At 52.4% G+C, this 18,763-nt stretch overlaps 5 protein-coding genes across 5 annotated transcripts; 3 read left to right on the forward strand and 2 right to left on the reverse strand.

The window, feature by feature from the left end:
* Nucleotides 1–5,128: 5,128 nt before the first annotated feature.
* BDP81DRAFT_316828 (cysteine synthase) lies at nucleotides 5,129–6,993 on the reverse strand (the record flags this gene model as incomplete). Its single annotated transcript, XM_060584200.1, has 5 exons — nucleotides 5,129–5,728; nucleotides 5,794–6,215; nucleotides 6,267–6,357; nucleotides 6,413–6,536; nucleotides 6,608–6,993. The coding sequence occupies 5 exons, from the start codon at nucleotides 6,991–6,993 to the stop codon at nucleotides 5,129–5,131; spliced, it is 1,623 nt and encodes a 540-aa protein (XP_060446459.1).
* Nucleotides 6,994–8,188: 1,195 nt separating this feature from the next.
* Nucleotides 8,189–10,156, forward strand: BDP81DRAFT_317909 (multidrug resistance protein fnx1; the record flags this gene model as incomplete). Its single annotated transcript, XM_060584306.1, has 8 exons — nucleotides 8,189–8,362; nucleotides 8,431–8,564; nucleotides 8,626–8,875; nucleotides 8,983–9,158; nucleotides 9,234–9,433; nucleotides 9,489–9,846; nucleotides 9,908–9,973; nucleotides 10,051–10,156. 8 exons carry the CDS (start codon nucleotides 8,189–8,191, stop codon nucleotides 10,154–10,156), a joined length of 1,464 nt encoding a protein of 487 aa, XP_060446460.1.
* A 3,143-nt stretch (nucleotides 10,157–13,299) lies between these two features.
* Nucleotides 13,300–14,517, forward strand: BDP81DRAFT_214611 (succinate dehydrogenase cytochrome b subunit). Its single transcript, XM_060582689.1, has 3 exons — nucleotides 13,300–13,488; nucleotides 13,559–13,640; nucleotides 13,766–14,517. The coding sequence occupies exons 1-3, from the start codon at nucleotides 13,449–13,451 to the stop codon at nucleotides 14,208–14,210; spliced, it is 567 nt and encodes a 188-aa protein (XP_060446461.1). The 5' UTR covers nucleotides 13,300–13,448; the 3' UTR covers nucleotides 14,211–14,517.
* A 275-nt stretch (nucleotides 14,518–14,792) lies between these two features.
* Nucleotides 14,793–16,239, reverse strand: BDP81DRAFT_317066 (TATA box binding protein associated factor; the record flags this gene model as incomplete). The annotated part of the gene is made up of 2 exons (XM_060584219.1): nucleotides 14,793–15,787; nucleotides 15,849–16,239. The coding sequence occupies 2 exons, from the start codon at nucleotides 16,237–16,239 to the stop codon at nucleotides 14,793–14,795; spliced, it is 1,386 nt and encodes a 461-aa protein (XP_060446462.1).
* A 1,081-nt stretch (nucleotides 16,240–17,320) lies between these two features.
* On the forward strand, nucleotides 17,321–18,697 carry BDP81DRAFT_347325 (NADP-dependent oxidoreductase domain-containing protein). Its single transcript, XM_060586136.1, has 2 exons — nucleotides 17,321–17,968; nucleotides 18,042–18,697. Exons 1-2 carry the CDS (start codon nucleotides 17,384–17,386, stop codon nucleotides 18,537–18,539), a joined length of 1,083 nt encoding a protein of 360 aa, XP_060446463.1. The 5' UTR covers nucleotides 17,321–17,383; the 3' UTR covers nucleotides 18,540–18,697.
* Nucleotides 18,698–18,763: the final 66 nt, after the last annotated feature.

An 18,763-nucleotide genomic window follows, 5' to 3' on the forward strand; every position in this document is an offset into this window, starting at 1 on the left:
GCAGCAGCAGTGGACGAGGCTGCTCGTAACCCAGCAACTGGAGCAGCTTTGCAATCCAGTTAAGGGACAGTCCAGCAGGCGTAAGGTTGATGAATTCTGCCTCTGTAGAACTTGTGGTGACGTAGGTCTGCTTCTTCGTCTTCCACAGGACCGGGGCACCAGCCAGGAATATAACGTAACCTCCTGTACTAACTCTCGTGAGTATATCGTCCGCAAAGGCAGCATCGGCAGCTGCGTGTAGGCCAAGCTCATCAACAGGCAAGTTGCCATCAAAGCAGATACCCACATCGCTGGTACCAATCAAGTACCGGAACAAGTGCTTCACAGCGGCGAAGTGGTGATCTCCAGGGCCCTTGTTAACCTCACAGAGTCTGCTGACTGTATACGCGATATCCGCGCGGGTTCCAGTAGCAAGGAAGTTAACTGAACCAGTCATCTGGAGGTACAGCTTCCGGCGGTCCTCATCAACAGGATCGTAGTCAACAGGCCACTTGGCATGGGGATCCATAGGGGTCTTGACAGGGTGAAGGTCAGCGTAGCCGAATTTGACGATGATCTTCCGGCAGAAGGCAGCTTGGGTAAGGTAGAGTCTCTTGTCAACACGGCGGACTTCATAGCCTAAGAACTTCTTGACGTCGCCCAGCTCCTTCATTTTCACAAAGGTCTTTAAGATATCCTTGACCTTCTGAATAGTGGCGCGATCTTTCGCAGCGATCACGTTGTCATCCACATACATCAGAACTAGGCAATCAAGGGTCTTGTGGCGGAATAGGCAGACCTCGCCCTCAACAGGGGTAAAGCCTAGATCAGTCATGTGGCCAGTTATCTTCTCGAACCACCACACTGGTGATTTCGGGTGGCCATATAGGGCGCGGCGGAGCAGGCAGACCTTGCTGCCCTTCCGAAATCCATGGGGTTGCTGGACGTATACCTTGACGTCGTCTGGAATCAGCGCTGCCAGGAAGGCAGTGTCGTAATCGAACAGTTCAGCGATGTATTCTTTAGCTGTAACCACAGCAAAGAACACACGGATGGAAGCAGCTGCAGCGGCTGCAGCGTACAACTCCTCTGCAGGCCAGTCTTCCACTGCCCTGTTCCCGCAGACCACCCAGCGGGCGCGGTATCGGGTGCGAATGCCGTCATCTTTGATATCGCAGATCCATTGGCCGGGCAGAAGTTTCTGGCCGTCTGGCAGGTCTACCAGAACGTACGCTCCGGCATCCTCCAGTGCCTTCACTTGTTTCTCGAAGGCAGGCTTCCACTTGTCCCACTCAGGACTATCTCTTGCTTGCTTGAACGTACGTGGAATGTGTGGATCGGTGACGGCAGCAGCAGTGCTGGTAGTGATCACTGCAGCTGGCTGTTGGTGTTGACTATCAATGAGGTCGAGGCTCACGTAAGCCTTGTTGACAGTAGTTGGAATAGATGCCATACCCTTGTTGACAACGCGGGCAGAGGTCCGTGACGGCGGGCCGTAATCCTTACTGGGTCTCCTCCTGACAGTAGGAGGCTGGGCAGGCTGGAGGTCGTGATCTTCAGCTTCAACCATTTGGGTAGCCTCGTCAATATCCTGCTGGAGCTGTGATTCTAGGGCCTCGTCGTAGTTACTCTCGCTGTCAGAGTTGTCGCGTTGGTCCTGGTGGGTAGGAATCAGGGCGACGTCATCGTCATCTTGCCATTCCAGGGCATCTGTTTTGACCACAACAGTGTCTTCAGGAGGTGGCGACAGCAAGGACTTCGTCACCTTATTGTGCTCCTTGCTGGCCGCGTCAGCATCATCCCCATCACAGGGGTCGTCAACAGACTGCTGGTCAGCAGCAGTGTTATCATTGTACGGGTGGAGGGGACCTTCGTAAGCAGTAAGGTCCGCCTCGACGTCTGGATCGATGAGAATTGCGTCGTGCTCAACAGTGGGATCGTCATATTCGTCATCAGCCTTCTGCTGCTGTCCTTCATTGAATCGTACGTCGCGACAGCGGTAGACCTTGTGGTGTTGAGGCACCCAGACGTTGAAAATGTGACCATGGAGGGATTCATACCCAACTAGGTAACCCTTGACTGCGCGGGCAGACATCTTCGCTGCCCGGCCTGGCTGAAGAGTGCTCTTCTTGTGAAGGTAGGCAACACAGCCAAAGGTCCGAAGGTGGTGGATGTGGGGGATCTGGGCCTGCTTGTCAAGTCCCAAGTCCTTGGCCAACATCTCGTGGGGGCTCTGCTGGCCTGGGTTGGTCTTCTTAGGCAGCAAATTCTGCACAGTAATCATGGTGTTGATGGCGTAGTCCCATAGCATTTCCGGCAGGCCAGCATCAATCAGGTTAGTCCGGGCTGCTTCCATAAAGGACTTGCCAGCTCGTTCACTCTTGCCGTTCATCGATGGGGTGTAGGCAACGGTTAGCTTGACAGCTATACCGAGTTCCTGGGAGACTTCCTTCGTAATAGTGTTGTATAGCTCTGTGCCGTTGTCGATGAGGAAGGCCTTGATGGTCAGGCCGTTGGTCTGGGTCTTGAAGAACTGGATGAACCCTTTGACCTTCTCGCATACGGTCACAGCCTTCTTGTCCTTCAGAAAGTATCCCCAATGGAATCCAGTACGGGCGTCGATCATGTGTAGGCAGTACTTGGACTTGTGGATCGACAGCGGGGTGACTTCCGCCAGATCCATGTGGATAAGGTGGCCAGGCTGGGCCTCGCGGGCCGGGGTTGCTCTGCTAATGAGCTGCTGCGACTTGCCCAGGTGGCAGGCCTCACAGTGGAAGTCCTCAACTTCCTGACGGTTGAATGTAATGCCGACGCGGCGGCAGGCCTGGATCACTCGATCTTTGCTAGCATGGGCAAGGCGTTGATGCATCAGTTTAAACGTGACCTTCTGCGTCTTGGTGACTGCAGCAAGGCTGACAGCGGTGTCAAGTTGTGGACCTTCCGTCTTGTGGGTGGTGAATACAGCGACGTTGCTACGCCAATCCACTTTGGCCATGTTGATCCCATTCAACGTGATTATGTTGTTGTAATCATCGGTACGGTATCCTTGTGTTCGAAGGCTGCCGTAACTGAGCAGGTTGACTGGACATTCAGGGCAGTACTGGACCTGCTGGATAGTCCAGTCCACAACCTTCCCACTGTCGTCAGGGTCAACAGCAGGCAGGTAGACGTCTCCATAGCCCAACGGGGCTGCCAGTTGACCGTTGGCGACTTCCATGGGCGGCATCTGCGCCTCTGTGAAGGAAGTAAACCACGACAGGTCGTTAAAGGTACTGACACTGCATCCGGAATCCAGGATCACGTCGTTCTTGTTAACGACGGAACCAGCAGCTGCCAGCAGTGGGCGCAGGTTGTGGGCAGGCGCAGGCGGCACGGGCAGGGTGGTGTGCCCAATGGACGGTTGATGAAGGCTGTTAGTTGTGGCCTTTACCACCGCAGCCTCGCCATTAGACTCTCTGCATTTGTCTGTACAGGTATGGGCATCTGCCCTCTTCTGAAACTGCGGGCGGAACTTGAATTCCTTGGGCATCAATTCCGGATGGGCGACGAAGCAGGGCTGCGGGTGCCGAGCTTCGCAGTGCTTGCAGTAGGGCTGATCGCTACGATCCTCCTTGCCCTTGTACTTGTTGGTAGTATTTTTGGTATTCGGCAGGGCAATATACCCTTTAGCAGCTGCGTTGGCAGCAGCCTTGGCCGAATTACACTTGAAGGTGTAGTCGCGAGTGAAGTCTTCCAACGTCTTGCTAGAATCCTCCACATACTTGTCGAACATCGCAGGATACTCATCCTGGCAGCCGATAAGTAGAATGTACATTCCCTTCTTAGACCATAAGGGGGCCAGCTCGTCTAGCCGGCGCAAGAGATATAGGCCTCGCTCGAGGTACTTATATCCATCCGTAAAGAACTTCCTCTTGATACCACAGAGCTCGCGAACCAGTTCAACGATGGCATCCTCGGAAATCTTGGGAATAATGGCACGTAAGCGGGCCATTAGTGCGTATGGGTCGTGGGTCTTCATCTCGTAACCGTCTGCTCGAAGGCGTGAAGCCACGGGGTTGATGCTCGATCGAATGAGGGCAAAGGCGTGGATTCTGTCGTTCTTCCACTTCTTCACAGCGTCGATCTGGGCAGCTGTAGGGACTTCATCTTCGTGAGGTCTAGCAACGTCAGATTCAACGTAGTGGGACAGATCCAATGATTCTAATGTCAACATCAGCATATCCATCCAGTCATCCCAGTTCTCCTCTCCCTTCAGCTGAGGGATGGACCAAGTGGCTCTTCCGCCATCGGAAGACCCTTGGTAGGACATGGTGATGATCTGTAGGTTGTTGATTGATCGTACGGTTGATCGATGGATTAACGGAATCCTTGTCGATCAACAGGTCGGGATCCTTGCTTTGGCGTGGCGAGGATCAAGGGTCGGGGGTGGACTTCACGTATTGACGACGTGACAGTCCAAATAAACAAACGGAGGAAGTCGCGACAGGCGAATCCAACGGAATAATTAAATAGCTTCAATAGCTGGGGAAAAAGTCAAAATGGGCTCTCATAACCTGTGGGCAGTACACACTGCACATCTGGACCAACGAGGCAAGCAATGAGGCAATACGACTGGTATTGACGGTTGGTTGGTGATGTTGTGGTGAAGGTGGCTGCGGTGGGCTGGATCAACCAGGAGGTGGATCAGGCAGCTGGTGCCTGGGGCACCAGCCACTGCCTCAGGTATCCACAGTCCCACAATTCCTTTTGCAGAGAACGACCGAGGCAATGATGTCCATTACGGACCATTCGAGGAACCAAGTCAAAACTGCAACGATTGGCCCGTTACTGTTTCTTAGGAAGCCTTGTCTTCTTGCGAACCGTACCGGTAGTCCTGATAATGATGAACAAAAGGAGAAGAAACTTCACGGATTGCGCACAACAATTGTGGGGGGAACATCGCGAGACTCGAGTTTCACTGTTCATTGGGCACATATCAGAGCAGATTGGTTTTGGTCAGGGGTTCGATGTTTTGAATCAAAATGCTAATGCTCAAGAGTAATGCCCTTTTCCCGATTGAACCCTCCGATCTGTGTTCATGCAAGTATTTATGACCATCATTTCGTATCTTCATCAAGGTAATAGTAATTCATTACTACGCCTCTCCCCCTCACACCAGCTGAAGATACGGCTGGCAATGACCAACCAACTCTTCAACACTCGAAGTGACGGGCATGTCCTTAGAACAAGCCGCCGAGGTAGGTGTGGTAGTTCTCTCCAGCTCTTCCAAAGCATTGAAGCCTCCTCGAACGCTGTCGGCCTCGAAGCCCTTTGCACGCAGGACACTGGTGGCGACCCTAGCGCTGTCGCCGTCGTAGCACAAAACGAGGATAGGCTTTTGTCGATGTTCTTCCAGCTGTTTGCCGACGTCTGTGTTCGAGTCAAATGTCGCCTCCAGCTCGAGCCATAGCTTTTCGAGAATCTTTGAGTCCGAAAACGGCTTCCAGTCACTGGACTCGACGACTGGAATGTTCTCAGAACCTGCGACGTGGTGTTTCTGGTAGTCTTCGCGGTCTCTTAGGTCAACGATGATGGTGTTTGGAAGACGGGGGATAAGAGCAGCGCTGCTGGTGTCGACGTAGCGTGGCGTGCTCGGCAAATGGGTATCGTTGGTCTGAATAACGCTCGCGAACGGTATTTGCATGAAGACTTCAGTTGCAGTCTTTTCCCATGCCTCATCATAGCGGTGAAGGTCAACCTTTGTGAGGTTCTAAGAGCAAAGTCAGTCTTCTGTGTAAGGATACTGGGGAGAATCAAGAGTGCGACTGTGCATACCTCGTTGTGGATTGCAGGGAAGTGCTCAGGCCCCAATTTCGCAAAGTACTCGTCGATGTACTGGTAAGGCAAGTCGCAGCAGACAAAGACACAGTGTATCTCTCCAGACTCGTCGGCTAATTCTTTCATACTGCCTGCCGCGATGCGCTTGTCAAGGAACTGGTAAAGGCCTTGCAGGTTGAAACCAGAGGACGGGCCGGCGATGAGACCTTGTCTGCACAGGTCCAACGAGAGAGAATATGATTGTTGAGAGCCGACATGCTCGACGTGGTCGACTGCAGATCTCCAGGGAAACTCGACGGGTTGAAGAAGAGCGTAGGAACGAGGGCCAGGAACACGGTCACCAGGTGCGGTGCAGACACCCAGCCTGTATACCGACGGCTTAGCTTGCTTGAAGTATGTTCCAAGACCGGTGAGAGTCCCTATTGGTATGTTAGTCGTTGACGAAAACACGGAGTTGGCATCGGTCCTACCAGAAGTACCCATTCCTGCGCAAATGAGAGAGATTTGAGGCAATTGCTTGAAGATTTGGGGTCCAGTCCACCGTACGTGGGACTTCCAGTTCTACGAGACTGTGTGAGCGCCTGCTCACCATAGATGAACCACGAACTTCACCTACATCGTCATTTTCGTATTGGTTCGGGTTGAGTGCCGTGCCCTTGTCGTTGCCCATGTTTCTTGCGGCGCAAATACCACCTCGTGGGTCTAGAGGCTCAGGTTGAGAAGGGCCTCCGAAGAGGGTACTGGTCAGTAAGTGGTCAGCTATGCTATCCGAGAGTTTTTGAAGAAGTCATGAGGAGGAAAATTGTCTTACATGTCCAGACCAAAGAACTGCATCAATCTCAGCTTGGCCTGACTTGTCTTGTTGCTGAGAAATGCTCGAACTTCGGGTACACCGTAGTAAACTCGAGAAGCCAGTGACATGGAGATAACTGTCGAGCCAGAGCTGTACTCGACGATGGTCTCTGTCTTTCCTGGAACAACCCCATTTTGAAGCAGATTAAGCGCTGGCATGGCCTTGACGTTGTTCGCAGGATGCATCGACATCATCTTGGCGTATATGCGGACGCCATGTTGGCGATAGGGGTTCAAGGCTTCGGGTACCTCGACCAGTGGCAACGGCGGGGCAACATCAGGGTCGAAGTAATTCCTGACTGAATCTGGTCCTGTGTAGACGTTGGTGTGATTAGGTTGAGCCATTGCGATTCAGTGCTACTTTGGAGGACTGAGAAGGCTTGTGAAACAAAGAAGGGTGATATCGAATGGTACCGATTATCAGATGATGTTGTTTTCGGAGACTGCGAGTGCTCTTTTATATTCTCTATTGCTTTCGAACTACCCATCTTTCCGAGGTGTCTAGGGGAGAGAGAAATAACTCAGCTATACAGCTCAAGCTATGATTCGATGGCATCAGTTGACCATCCTCACAGACATGGCCGCTCTCACACACCGCATATACCCGCGGTCAGTGGACCGTCATCTGGCAATGTAACTCTGCTGTGACATTATTAGAGGGCAACCATGAAATCAGGCTGCATGAAACTTGGCCTGTCAGTGATTTTTTGGCATCTTTTCTGCTCGTTTCCATCCCACATCCCCGACAATTCTCCAATGAGTGACAGATGTCGACAACCTCCGGAGCCTGGACTAATGTGATGCCCCTGTCGACATTGGTCAACACCACACTAAAGAAAGCCGACCGACACGAGTCATCAAGGTTATTCACGTTTGCTGACGCTGGGCATGTCTGTCATCAAAGTACCTTGTGAGACAAGCGTCTTCCTGCGTCCTGCAAGGGCATACGTAACGACATGGTGCCGATCATCCTCCAGGACCGTAACAGCAGACTCCTAGAAACCATCAAGTAGAGTCGCAATCCGGCTCAAAGGTGCCGTGATGAATGGACCCAAAACCGTTGTGCTTCGACGATATATAAAGAGAGCTCAATTGCGAAGTTCTGGGGGAGTTGGTTTGAGCTCGTTTCCCCAAGTTGAGCATGTTTCGCGGGAGCATTCCAGCCAATCCACAGGGGTTCTCGTTGCCAAGCCCATCCCTGTCGGGCGGGGTCAGATCGTCAGATGTCCGCGCAGGGGTTTTGTTTCCACCGGACCACTTACCTTCACGATGGTCTTGGAAACAAGCAGTAGTCACAACTTGGCATTCGGCAGTATAGAGACACATATCAAGGGTGCTCGTGTTTGATAACGCACTGATGCGACTTTGGGCATGTCGCCATTTACCCTAATGGCCAGGGTTCGGTCTCCGATCCTACGAACGACCGACGCCGGGGGCTTTCTTCCTCGCCTAGTTGCTCGCGTCTTTTGAGCTGGACAGACGCAGCCACAATTTCTTCGCTTCCTCGTGAGTAAGTCGAGACTTACGCTCTATCCTCAATATGGCCACTCAGAACGACAAGACGAGTGGCATCCTCGCTGAAGCTGCTCCTGATGCTCCAGGTCAGCCTGTAGCAAGCACCAGTCCAAAGTCTGCGAATGTCTCTGAAGATGAGAAGCCCACGCATGAGTTCAACGAACAGACAAACTATGTTCGTCCCAGGACCATCATCACAGTAAGTTGGCCGACTGATCAGATCTGAGATACGTCTATGCGACTTCTCGACTGACCAATACTTTTCAGATCTTCCTAGCCTGCGCCAGCGTGGATCTGGTTGCTCTTATGGACCAGACCACACTCGCAGCCAGTCTTAATATCATTGGAAACTCTCTCAATGCCAGTAATCAGACAGCTTGGATCGCCAGCGGTTATTTTATGTAAGTACTAACAAACGGTCGTGTACTTTACATAGTGAGGCAACTAAGAGATTCCAAACAGAACATCCACAGTCGGTCAGCTCCTCTATGGACGCCTGTCGGACATCTGGTCGCGGAAGTTGATTCTACTCATCGGCTTGGCGATATTCTTCACCGGCTCCCTCGCCAGCTCGGTCTCAAATACTGGGACCCAACTTATCGTCTTCCGAGCATGGACGGGTATAGGAGGCGGCGGCTTGATGACCGTCGCGCAAATGATTGTGAGCGATGTGGTGCCGCTCAGGGAAAGGGGCAAGTACCAAGGCATTCTGGTAAGTGTGTCTCTACCTGTGTGGTCACAAGACCCAATGACAACATCAAGCCTAAACGGGCGACGATGACTTTCGCCTTACCCTGCAGTTGCTGACAATCATTGAAGGGCTCCGTAGTTGCCATTGCGAACGGTATCGGGCCCGTCATTGGCGGAGCTCTTGCTTCCCAGTCCAAGGACTCGTGGAGATGGATCTTTCGTCTGAACATGCCTCTCACTCTTCTTTGCACAGTCTGCGTCATCTTCTTCATGCCGCTCAGGAAGGTGGAAGGTAACTGGAAACTGTGAGTGTCTTTTAGTCTTGAACCTGAGAGCAATCTCAATCACTCAGCGTTGTTACTTACATCACATATTGTCAGTAAACTCAAGGCTGCAGACTTCGTTGGAAGCTTCCTTGCCTTGGCTGGAACAACTGTCCTCATGCTCGGCTTGACGTGGGGTGGAGGTGATCATCCCTGGAACTCAGCGCACGTCATTGCCACCCTCATAGTAGGATTCTTCGTATGTGTCAGCTTCATCTTTTGGCAATGGAAAGGAGCCAGGTTTCCTCTCGTTCCCCGTAAGTTGGCCCGAACGATGCTTGTAACGAAAAAGAAACTCAGCAGGCGTTCTAGTACACATCTTCAAGTCGAAGATTGTTAATGGCGCATGTATCACCATGGCCATCAACGGATGGAACTTCGTCGTCCAGGTCTACTACATCCCGGCCTTCTATCAACTAGCCTACGGGTACTCGGCAACAAAATCCGGCGCCATGCTTCTTCCAGTCACTTTGACACAAACGCTTTTCAGTACTTTGGCAGGCCTTGTGGTACACAAAGTCGGGCGCTACCGAGAATGCATCCTGCTGGGTTGGGTCATGTGGGCCGTCGGCATCGGTTTGATGTCAACGCTCGATGAGAACTCAAGCGTGGGGGAGCAAGTCGGATACTCGCTACTAGTTGGTGCCGGTGTTGGCAACACATTACAGCCGTTAGTGATGCAGAGAGTTCGATGCCGCGTTGCTAAGGTCAATCTAGCTGACACATCTCAGGGCATTGATCGCGATCCAGGCCGGTGTGAGCAGAAAAGATATGGCTGTGGTCACATCATTCAGGAAGTGAGTTACCTTCACGAATCCTCATTCTTACTCACCGCACCTGTATGGGAATCATAAGGAACTGACAACTTGCGTAGTTTCATACGGAATCTTGGCAGCACTATCGGACTCGCCATTTCTGGGACCATCATGTTAGTCCACCCTTTCAATTCCCATGCCCACATGTTCCTCCACAAAAGCTAACATCGAGATGGCAGCAACAATAGCCTCGCAAGCAACATAGCGAGCCTTGGCTTGGGAGACGACGAGTCCCGGAAGCTGCTCGCAAACCCTCAGCAAGTGCTGTCCAACCTGCCTCAAGCCGAGGCACAGAGCCTAAGGGCTGCAATCTTGCCCGGCTACAGGAAGGCGTTCCGCATTATCTTCTTGGTCATGGCAGGCCTTGCGGCTGTCGCATTCTTCGTGGCGTTCTTCTTGATGCCCCAAGTAGAACTGAGCAGACCTGACGATGCCAAGTTAAAGAATGCCCGTGAAAACGAGGACAGGAAGCCGGTCGAGGAACAAAGAACAAAGGCTTGAAAATCTCTGTAATCTTTCAATGACGAACATGTAATGAGCTGCAGGCTCGGTCATGTGTCGATGATATAGTATAGACTCCAAGTCTAAGTGCTGTTTCCAACATTAAGACTATGATGCGCACTCTCTGTGAGGTCACATTTCCTCCCTAACCATCACTTCTGTCATGCGCCCTTTAATTTCAACAACCAAGCTTCGAGGAGCCTCTCTCATGATCCGGTTTAGCCACACTTCGCACCGCAGTGGACGTGAGGGTAGTCGTCTGGGCAAGTACACCTAAGCCACAGGAACTTATCCTTGCATCTTCCCATGGTGCAAGAGCCATAATCATCTGTGCAGGCAGTTCCCTCGGACGAAAAGGTGAAAGGTTGGCAGCTCTTGGTGATGGCCGTGACGGTACCGGCTGCGTAAAGTCCGGTGAGGATAAGAGACAACTTCATCTTCTATCTTCTAGTTAACATAACGTTCTTTTCGAGTGATTGTCCAAACTAAGTGACCTACGAGTGATGAATTTGGGTCGAATTGCTCTGGTATGCGGTTGCTTGGGCTGGCTGAGTAGTTGATGTGAGGATGACAGGCTCAGAGGGTGGGTTGATAGCCTCAAGGACACGCCATGGTTTTAAATGCGAATTCAGACTGACATGGATAGAGGCTAGCACCATAGATTTTCAGTCACTAATTTGCTGATTATAAGCCAAAGAAACTTTGTTTATACGAGTTGTCGTGATCAGGCTCACGGAGTCATGCCATGCTCAATTTTGCTGTTCCCACCGTTATCACTGACCAGGCCCCAGGTTACGGAAGTCAACGACTAGACCTGTGGACCCCTCCAACGCTATGGTCTTCTTCAGAGAGTGTCTGCTTGGTGCTAGTCCTCTTGACTGAGATCGGGGTTTGCCAAAGTAACACGATTCTGTCCTGTCAACTAATAAATATATATATATACATACCTCAACCCTCGTCGACTAAGGTAGATTACACTAGCTCAGAGATATGTCCCAGTCACCCAAGCATTGTTCAGCATGGTTGTAAACAGCGATATCTACTTCTGATGTGTGGACACCCTCTCGCAAGTATCGGCAAGGAATAAGCAGGGGATCACTGATCAGTTGTGTGGTACTCTGTACGCTGGATCGCTATGCACTGCAGAGTGCTGCTGCCACCGCGCGGCGTAAGTTGCCGGAAGTTGGGTAACGGCGATCCATCAATAACACCAGAGTCTTTGCTTCTGTGGTCCAATTGACTGCTCTGACTCGCTCACGTCACGGTATTGGCTGAAGACCCTTCTGTTTCGCGCAGTTGTCATTACTCCTGATCTTCTGAGAAATTGATGCAAGACGTAGGCGTCTCCATGGCTCCAAACCTTATCGTCCGCGTTACCGGTTAAAGAAATGAGAGCAACCAGTGAAACTTTCTCTCAGTGCACTGGAACCCACCATCTCTCTTGAACAAAAAGGACAGCTGCACGGACAGCGAGCGTCAGGGCATAGTCTGAATGCAGGTCCATGTAAAGCTATCGCGGGCCGCGAACTCAGTTAGACTACGGTCCCTGGAAGCTTGTTCTTATTAGCTCCTTGGATTAAGCTACTGTTCAAAGATATGAGGCTGACGAGACTATGATTATGGTTTGATGGTCGCTACTTGTAAAGAGTCCGAGACCGAGATTGTCGGGTTCTACCTGTCAAGGACCATATTATGCCGAGATCATGGTTTTTGTCTAGTGAGGATTGACTTATGTCAACACCTTAAATCAACAATAACGCCAGAGCGCACGTTTTGCAGGATTGAACCGCGATTCGAGAAGCAACGGTCGGTAAAACGCTGCCAACCGATTGTCGGAAACTCCACGAGGGCATTTCTCTCAGTCGTGGCTTACGTCGATACCGGTAGACGCTGTAGGCATATCCCGAAATCAGGAGCGCTGGGATCAATGACTTGTGGGTTGGTGATGGTTTGTTCTAACTTGTCCACTCTCGCGAGTGGCAGCACGCAACAGCACATTCAGTCTTGACGGTGCCCGGTGAAGTTGGCCGAATCTTCGAATGCCTCATGAAGATCTCATTTTGCGAGGCAGGTTGTATTATGGGCTTCATGAAACAACACGGGGGACAGATTGACCAGTCTCGAGGTAGAAATCGTTCGAGCTTCGGTCCAGCGCGGCAGCTCTCAACAAGGCGTATTTACACCCAGTGCGGGCGCATACAGCCATAATTCGCACATGAAATCTGTTCCCTCACGAGACCTCAGCAACATCACGTCATGGCGAAAAGTATGTAGATGCCTATAAATGAAACGGTTTCTAGACGGTGCAAACCAGAACCCGAGATCAACGAAGGATCCAATCCCAGTATTACTCTCCAACCACCCATAACCCAAAGGTTTTACCAGCAGCGCCTTTCATGGGTGAACCATTTCCTCCCAAGGGAAGAAAGGCCACCATTAGTTATGCTGCGGCGGGCGGCCGTTGCTATCTGAGGAGAGGAAAGAGGAAAAGAGGGAGGAAAATACGTGCAAAGTCGACGCGGTTTTGTGTGCCGCGAGAGAATTTTCCAGGGATGGTCTGTGCGGAAGGGCGGTGCTTAGCTAATGACGGTCCCAGGTGGGTCCTTACCCCGAGGGATTCTCGTCTAAGCTTTTTTCCGCCAGCGCCCAGCGTGCCAGCGCTCCCTTTGCGGCGCAGATCACGTGGTCCAGAAAGCTTAGGAAGTGGTTCGCGCTGATTGGTCGATGGGTAGCCGAAAAGCCGAGGGTATTCCCGTGCTTCGCTTCAATCGGAGAGTCCAGCGATCCAAGGTGCACAGTCTCCAATTTATTCTTCTTTGGTGCAAGGAGCTTGACATCAACACCCTCAAAACCCCGACGACTTCGAATTCCTCCGCCTCCGGCCGAATTACCTACGCGCCCTCCCCGAGACCGATATCCCTCGATCACAAAGAATAACGCACTTTATACCGACACAATGATTGCGCAAAGGGTGGGCGTGTCGGCCATGCGCCGAGGTTCGTTTACATCATCGTAATTATGGACGGAATAGAGGACAATGGAAGGCTGACGAGACTCAATCAACAGCGGCAACGAAGCCCTCTGTCTTCTTCAACCAGCAGATTCCCAAGATTGTTGCTTCACAAAGCATGTCGACGAGCCAGTCTCGGTACGCAACTGGCCCTCGTCTTCCCCTTGGCCCTCGAAGCACATGCTCCCGACTATTCCCTCACAAACGACCCAAACACTCGATGGACCAATCTCAAGATACTAACTACTTTCTCAATTTCACAGCCCCGTCGCAACCACCAAGCTCACCCCCCAAGATGGCCTCGAGCTCCTCGCAAAGCAGCGCCTTAGCCGCCCCATCTCCCCGCACCTGACAATCTACAAGATGGAGCAGACCTGGTTCGGCGCCTCCATCTGGACCCGTATCACCGGCGGCGGTCTCTCGGCCGCCTTCTACGTCTACTTTGGCACCTACCTCGTCGCGCCCCTTCTCGGATGGCACGTCGAGAGCCAGTCCCTCATTGCCGCTTTCGGTGCCCTCCCGCTCGCTGCGAAGGGTGGCCTCAAGTTCCTTGTCGCCTGGCCTTTCACCTTCCACTTCTTCAACGGTATCCGCCACTTGACCTACGATTTCGCCCTCGGCTTCGCCAAGCCTGAGATTGTCAAGTGGGGCTGGGTCATTTGGTCCAGCTCGCTTGTCGCGGCTGTTGGCCTCGCCTTTGCGTGGTAAACGAAGAGGGCAAGTTAGAGGATGCTTAGGGGTCGGTGGATGTGATGGACGTGGTAATCGGGTAGGGGACGACGGTCACTGGGACGTCGTCACGGGGACAGAAGGGGCCAGAGGAAGATGAGAGTGATGGGAGATTTGGGGGTTAACCTGGAGTTTTATTGGTTGGCGCCTGGAAATTGCAGGGCGTACGGCCTCCTTCTGCTTAAGGCGAGAGGTATTGTATAGACTGAAAGCTGTAAAACGAATTCCCTTGAGTAACAAGCATGTTAATCAATTGTTCCAACCACTTGATGGAGTCTTAATTTCGTCCATGTGAGAGGCATTGTTTACGGGATAATATTGGTATTGGATCAACGCTGAGCAGCAAGGAGTTTAAGGAGTCAAATCCTGACGCTTCAAGCAACTCTTTGCACGATCAATGAAGAAGAAGCATCACTCAATAGACGTTGGGTAAAAGAATGGGTTAACTGCTAGACGCCGACGGTCTCAATTTATGTGGTATGCCTCTCTAAAACCATGTTCTGCCATGCCTGATCCAAACGCCGTGACGCCTCCCAAAGACAGCCCATGCTCGCCAGACTATCACTCAATGTTTCTGGCATCCAAGACGTGTTTGATCAGTCTCCGGTTGCCCAGACTATTCAGCCGCTCTCCGAGGATGGGCCCGATGAACTCGTTGAGCTCAGCGGCATAGCTGTTGGCGCTCCCATTGATGCCATTGACGGTCGTTCTATCGTCCTCAATCATGGTAGCAATAGCCTTGAGAATTCCACCGACGAGCATCTCAAACTCGATGCTCTCGCCCTTGTCCTTGAGAGGCTGCAGGATGTTGTCGTTGTAGGCTCTCAGGCACTTGAGCACCAGAACCCGCACCGCCTCGGGACCACCAGCGGACGCAACGCCCGTGATGGCGCCAAAGTGCGTCGAGGGCGGCTTATCCGGATCCATGAAGAACTTCAGACACGTCCGCACCAGCTTTGGGCGCAACAGATTATTCGAGGCGGCGTACTTGCGCGCAATCTGGCCGAGCAGGGACGCGGAGAATTCTCTGAGCTGGTATTGCTCGCGCATGGCGTCTGCACCGTCCTCGGCGCCGATCTTACGGCTGAGGATGCACGTAAGTACGGGGGCGGCGATGGAGTTGGCGTAGGGGTCAAGGTAGAGCTTGGTGTTTGCGATGAGCGCAGATGTGAGCTCCATGGCCTGGCGAAGTGTGAAGACGTCGTCGAGACGGTGGGTGACCTGGTTCGCGACGAAGTTTATAAAGTAAGGGATCAGCTGGTGCAGACCCGGGTCATCGCGAACGGATTCGAGGGCGGCCTGGCGGAGGCGCACCACCTCCTCGTCGGGGTTATCATCGAGGATGGCGTTCTGGACCTTTTCGAAGTAGAGGATGAGCTCCTTGGAGACGACGTGCTTAACGGCCGGGCGGAAGGAGAGGTTGTCGTTTCCGGCGAGGGCAGCGAGGGCTGGATTGGCACCTTGGCCCTTGGGTACGAGTTCTTGACTTCGCGATTCGGCCGTCGTGGGGTTCTGCGGGATGGAGGGTTGAACGCCTTCGATGGCAAGCCAGTGGGCTGGGTTGGCAACAGTTAGCAGATGTGACAGAGATTTTGGAGAAGATATGAAATCACGTACCCGTGAAGCTCATGTCACGCGGCACTTTGGGCAAAGGAGCGTTGATGAGCTTCTCGAAGTCGACCTCCTCATCTTCAAGGTAGAAGAGCGGTTGCCCGGGTCCCAAGCTAGCCTCGCCGTATCGCAGTGGACGCGTCGAGTCGTATCCGTAGAGAGGCTCAATGTTGAGAGCCTTGAGCGCGGTGCTAATATCGTTGACGGTCAGAGTAGTACGGCGGGAGGCGCGCATGAAGCGCAGAGCCTCGACGAGGACTTGTCCGATCCGGTACTCGACATCTTGCGTCAGGCAGCGCAATGCATCGTCGTTCAGGTTGGGGATTCCGACGGACTCGGCGACGTCTTTGACGTTGTCTGGGTTCCAGAGGAGCTTTGGCGCGTCCTGTTGCGCCATCGCGCCGGTGGTATATAAATCAAATGGTAAACGCGACGACGAAAATGCGTGTGATGTTGAAGGAAGAAGACGAGGTTGAGTGATGGAAAGTTGGGGTAGCGGGCACAGCTAGCCAAGGGACGAGCTTGGGACGGCGCAGGGGAGATTCAGCCCACTGGGCCCAATTGAACCTGGAAGGTGAGGTTCTCGGTGTGGGGCCAACAGGAATTGGCAGTGGAAGGTGCAGTCAGCGGTTTTTACTCCTTCCCTGGTTCATTGAGAATAAAATCTTAAGAAGGACTCTTCCAATTAATGATAATCTTGCTGGATTGTATAATTTTTGAGAAAATAAAGCTTTTTCATACACTTCAGCGTGGTAATTACTGACCATTTTCGCGGATTGCTCAAGCCACAGTGATGAGTGGCTATATTTCACTAAACACCAACAAGATCGTGGTGGAATCAATGGCAAACCCTTCGCTCGTCTTTGGCTTCACCAATATCAGCCGGGAGACAATCCCGATGGCGTCTAATAATGAGATGATGTGTTCTAAGACTCTACTATCCTTGGGGATATTCTCGGTGTAAGCACTAAACCCGAACCTCAAACGTTCCTGCTTGCCGGGTGGGGAAATGCTTGGACTTGGTATTGCTGGCTCAAAGACATTATAGCTTTACTCAGAAGTAGATATCGTCAGAGCATGAATTGCCTTGACGTGCCTTACACCAGTGTGTAACCGGACGATTGACCAAGACTCGCCGAGAGTCAGCCAACTCCCCTAACTCCATGTTCCTTCCCCGTTCCTGTGGCTGCTGCGTGTCATGACACAGCGGAACGGCGCTAATGCAATTGGATTATTTTGTGGGCCTCGAGCCGGTGCCCGGGTCCGGAGATGCGGGCAACACCCATGCTGTGATGCCGAGAGCGAACGTGTAAGTCCGTCGAAAGGTATGGTTTTTGCTGTATCTAATGGCTTTTTTCGCGGGATTCTGTTCAGAACTGAGAAGGTATAAAGAGCTGGCTGGACCAGCACGAGAATTGCTTCTCTAATTCCTGCACTCACTTCACTTACACGCTCAAAAGCTTCTCATAAATACTCTTGTTCAGTTGTTCACATTACTCTACATCCAATATTCAACTAGCTCACCATGGATTCAATGAAGTATGTGCGGTAAGTTCTCACCCATTCTTCCCATTGCGGCAAGATATCGCAAGAAACCAAAGCTGACTCCTCCCAACAGCGTGGGCAAATCCGGCCTCAAAGTCTCCAAAGTCATCCTCGGCTGCATGTCCTTCGGCGACAAGAACTGGCAACCCTGGCTCCTCGACAAGGACGAGGCCCTCCCCATCCTCAAATACGCCTTTGACCGCGGCATCAACACCTGGGACGTGGCCGACACCTACTCCAACGGCAGATCAGAAGAAATCGTCAGCGCCGCCATCAAGGAGTACAACATCCCCCGCTCCAAGCTCGTCGTCATGTCCAAATGCTTCCAGTTCGTCGACGAGAACAAGGGACCCATTGACCCGGCCAACTTGACCAGTAACGAAGGACCCCGCGTGAACCAGGTCGGCCTGTCCAGGAAGCATATCCTCGAGGCCGTGGACCGTAGTGTTGAGCGTCTCGGCACCTACATTGACGTCCTCCAGATCCACAGGATGGATCGCGATGTGCCCCCCGAGGAGACCATGAAGGCTTTTCACGACGTTATCGAGAGCGGCAAGGTCCGCTACATTGGCGCCAGCTCAGTAAGTCCTCCATTACCTTCCTCTTCCTTTCATTCTCTGTAGAACGCCAACCTCCTAACACATCCTTACCCAGATGGCCGCCTGGGAATTCCAAATGCTCCAAAGCGTAGCAGCCCGCAACGGCTGGCACCAATTCATCTCAATGCAAGGCCTCTACAAGCTCCTCTACCGCGAAGAAGAGCGCGAGATGAACGCCTACTGCAACGCCACCGGCGTCGGCCTCTTCCCCTGGTCCCCGCTGGCGGCCGGCGTCCTCACGCACGGCTGGACCGACCGCTCCGACCCCCGCGAGCAAAAGGACCCCTTTTTGCAGATGCTTTTCCGTGGCGCGGAGAACGGTGCCGATAGGGCCATTGTCGGGCGCGTCGAGGAGCTGGCGGGGAAGAAGGGCATGAGTATGGCGCAGGTTGCGCAGGCGTGGCTGTTTTCCAAGGGGTCTATGCCCATCTGTGGGCTGGAGACCAAGGAGAGAATTGACCAGGCTGTGGGCGCTTCAAAGGTTCAGCTTTCTGATGAGGAGGTGAAGTACCTTGAGGGGGCGTATGTTCCGAAGTTGCCCATGCCTTTCTAGATGTTGCAATTGTTCCGGTGCAGCATTGTAGTCTTGAGTCCAAGCAAAATAAACGTATGGCAACCTTTCAATGTTCTCTCGAACATCCACATTCACATGTGACAGCGATATTTGCAAGTTTGCTCCTGATATGCGATTTGCTTACTCTATGCAGAGTTTCCATGTAAGTGCCGCAAATTCCAACACTTGGTGACACAAGAAACTCGCAAAGCCTTTATGCAGAC

The sequence above is a fragment of the Colletotrichum phormii genome, assembly GCF_030913505.1.
Source record: "Colletotrichum phormii strain CBS 102054 chromosome Unknown BDP81scaffold_8, whole genome shotgun sequence".
Taxonomy (NCBI): Eukaryota; Fungi; Ascomycota; class Sordariomycetes; order Glomerellales; family Glomerellaceae; genus Colletotrichum; species Colletotrichum phormii.

Coding starts and splice junctions, on each gene's coding strand:
- BDP81DRAFT_214611 (XM_060582689.1), top strand. CDS start 13,449: ATGATTGCGCAAAGGGTGGGCGTGTCGGCCATGCGCCGAG. Junction 13,489..13,558: donor CGTGTCGGCCATGCGCCGAG/GTTCGTTTACAT, acceptor CTCAATCAACAG/CGGCAACGAAGCCCTCTGTC. Junction 13,641..13,765: donor ATGTCGACGAGCCAGTCTCG/GTACGCAACTGG, acceptor TCAATTTCACAG/CCCCGTCGCAACCACCAAGC.
- BDP81DRAFT_347325 (XM_060586136.1), top strand. CDS start 17,384: ATGTGCGGTAAGTTCTCACCCATTCTTCCCATTGCGGCAAGATATCGC. Junction 17,969..18,041: donor GCTACATTGGCGCCAGCTCA/GTAAGTCCTCCA, acceptor ATCCTTACCCAG/ATGGCCGCCTGGGAATTCCA.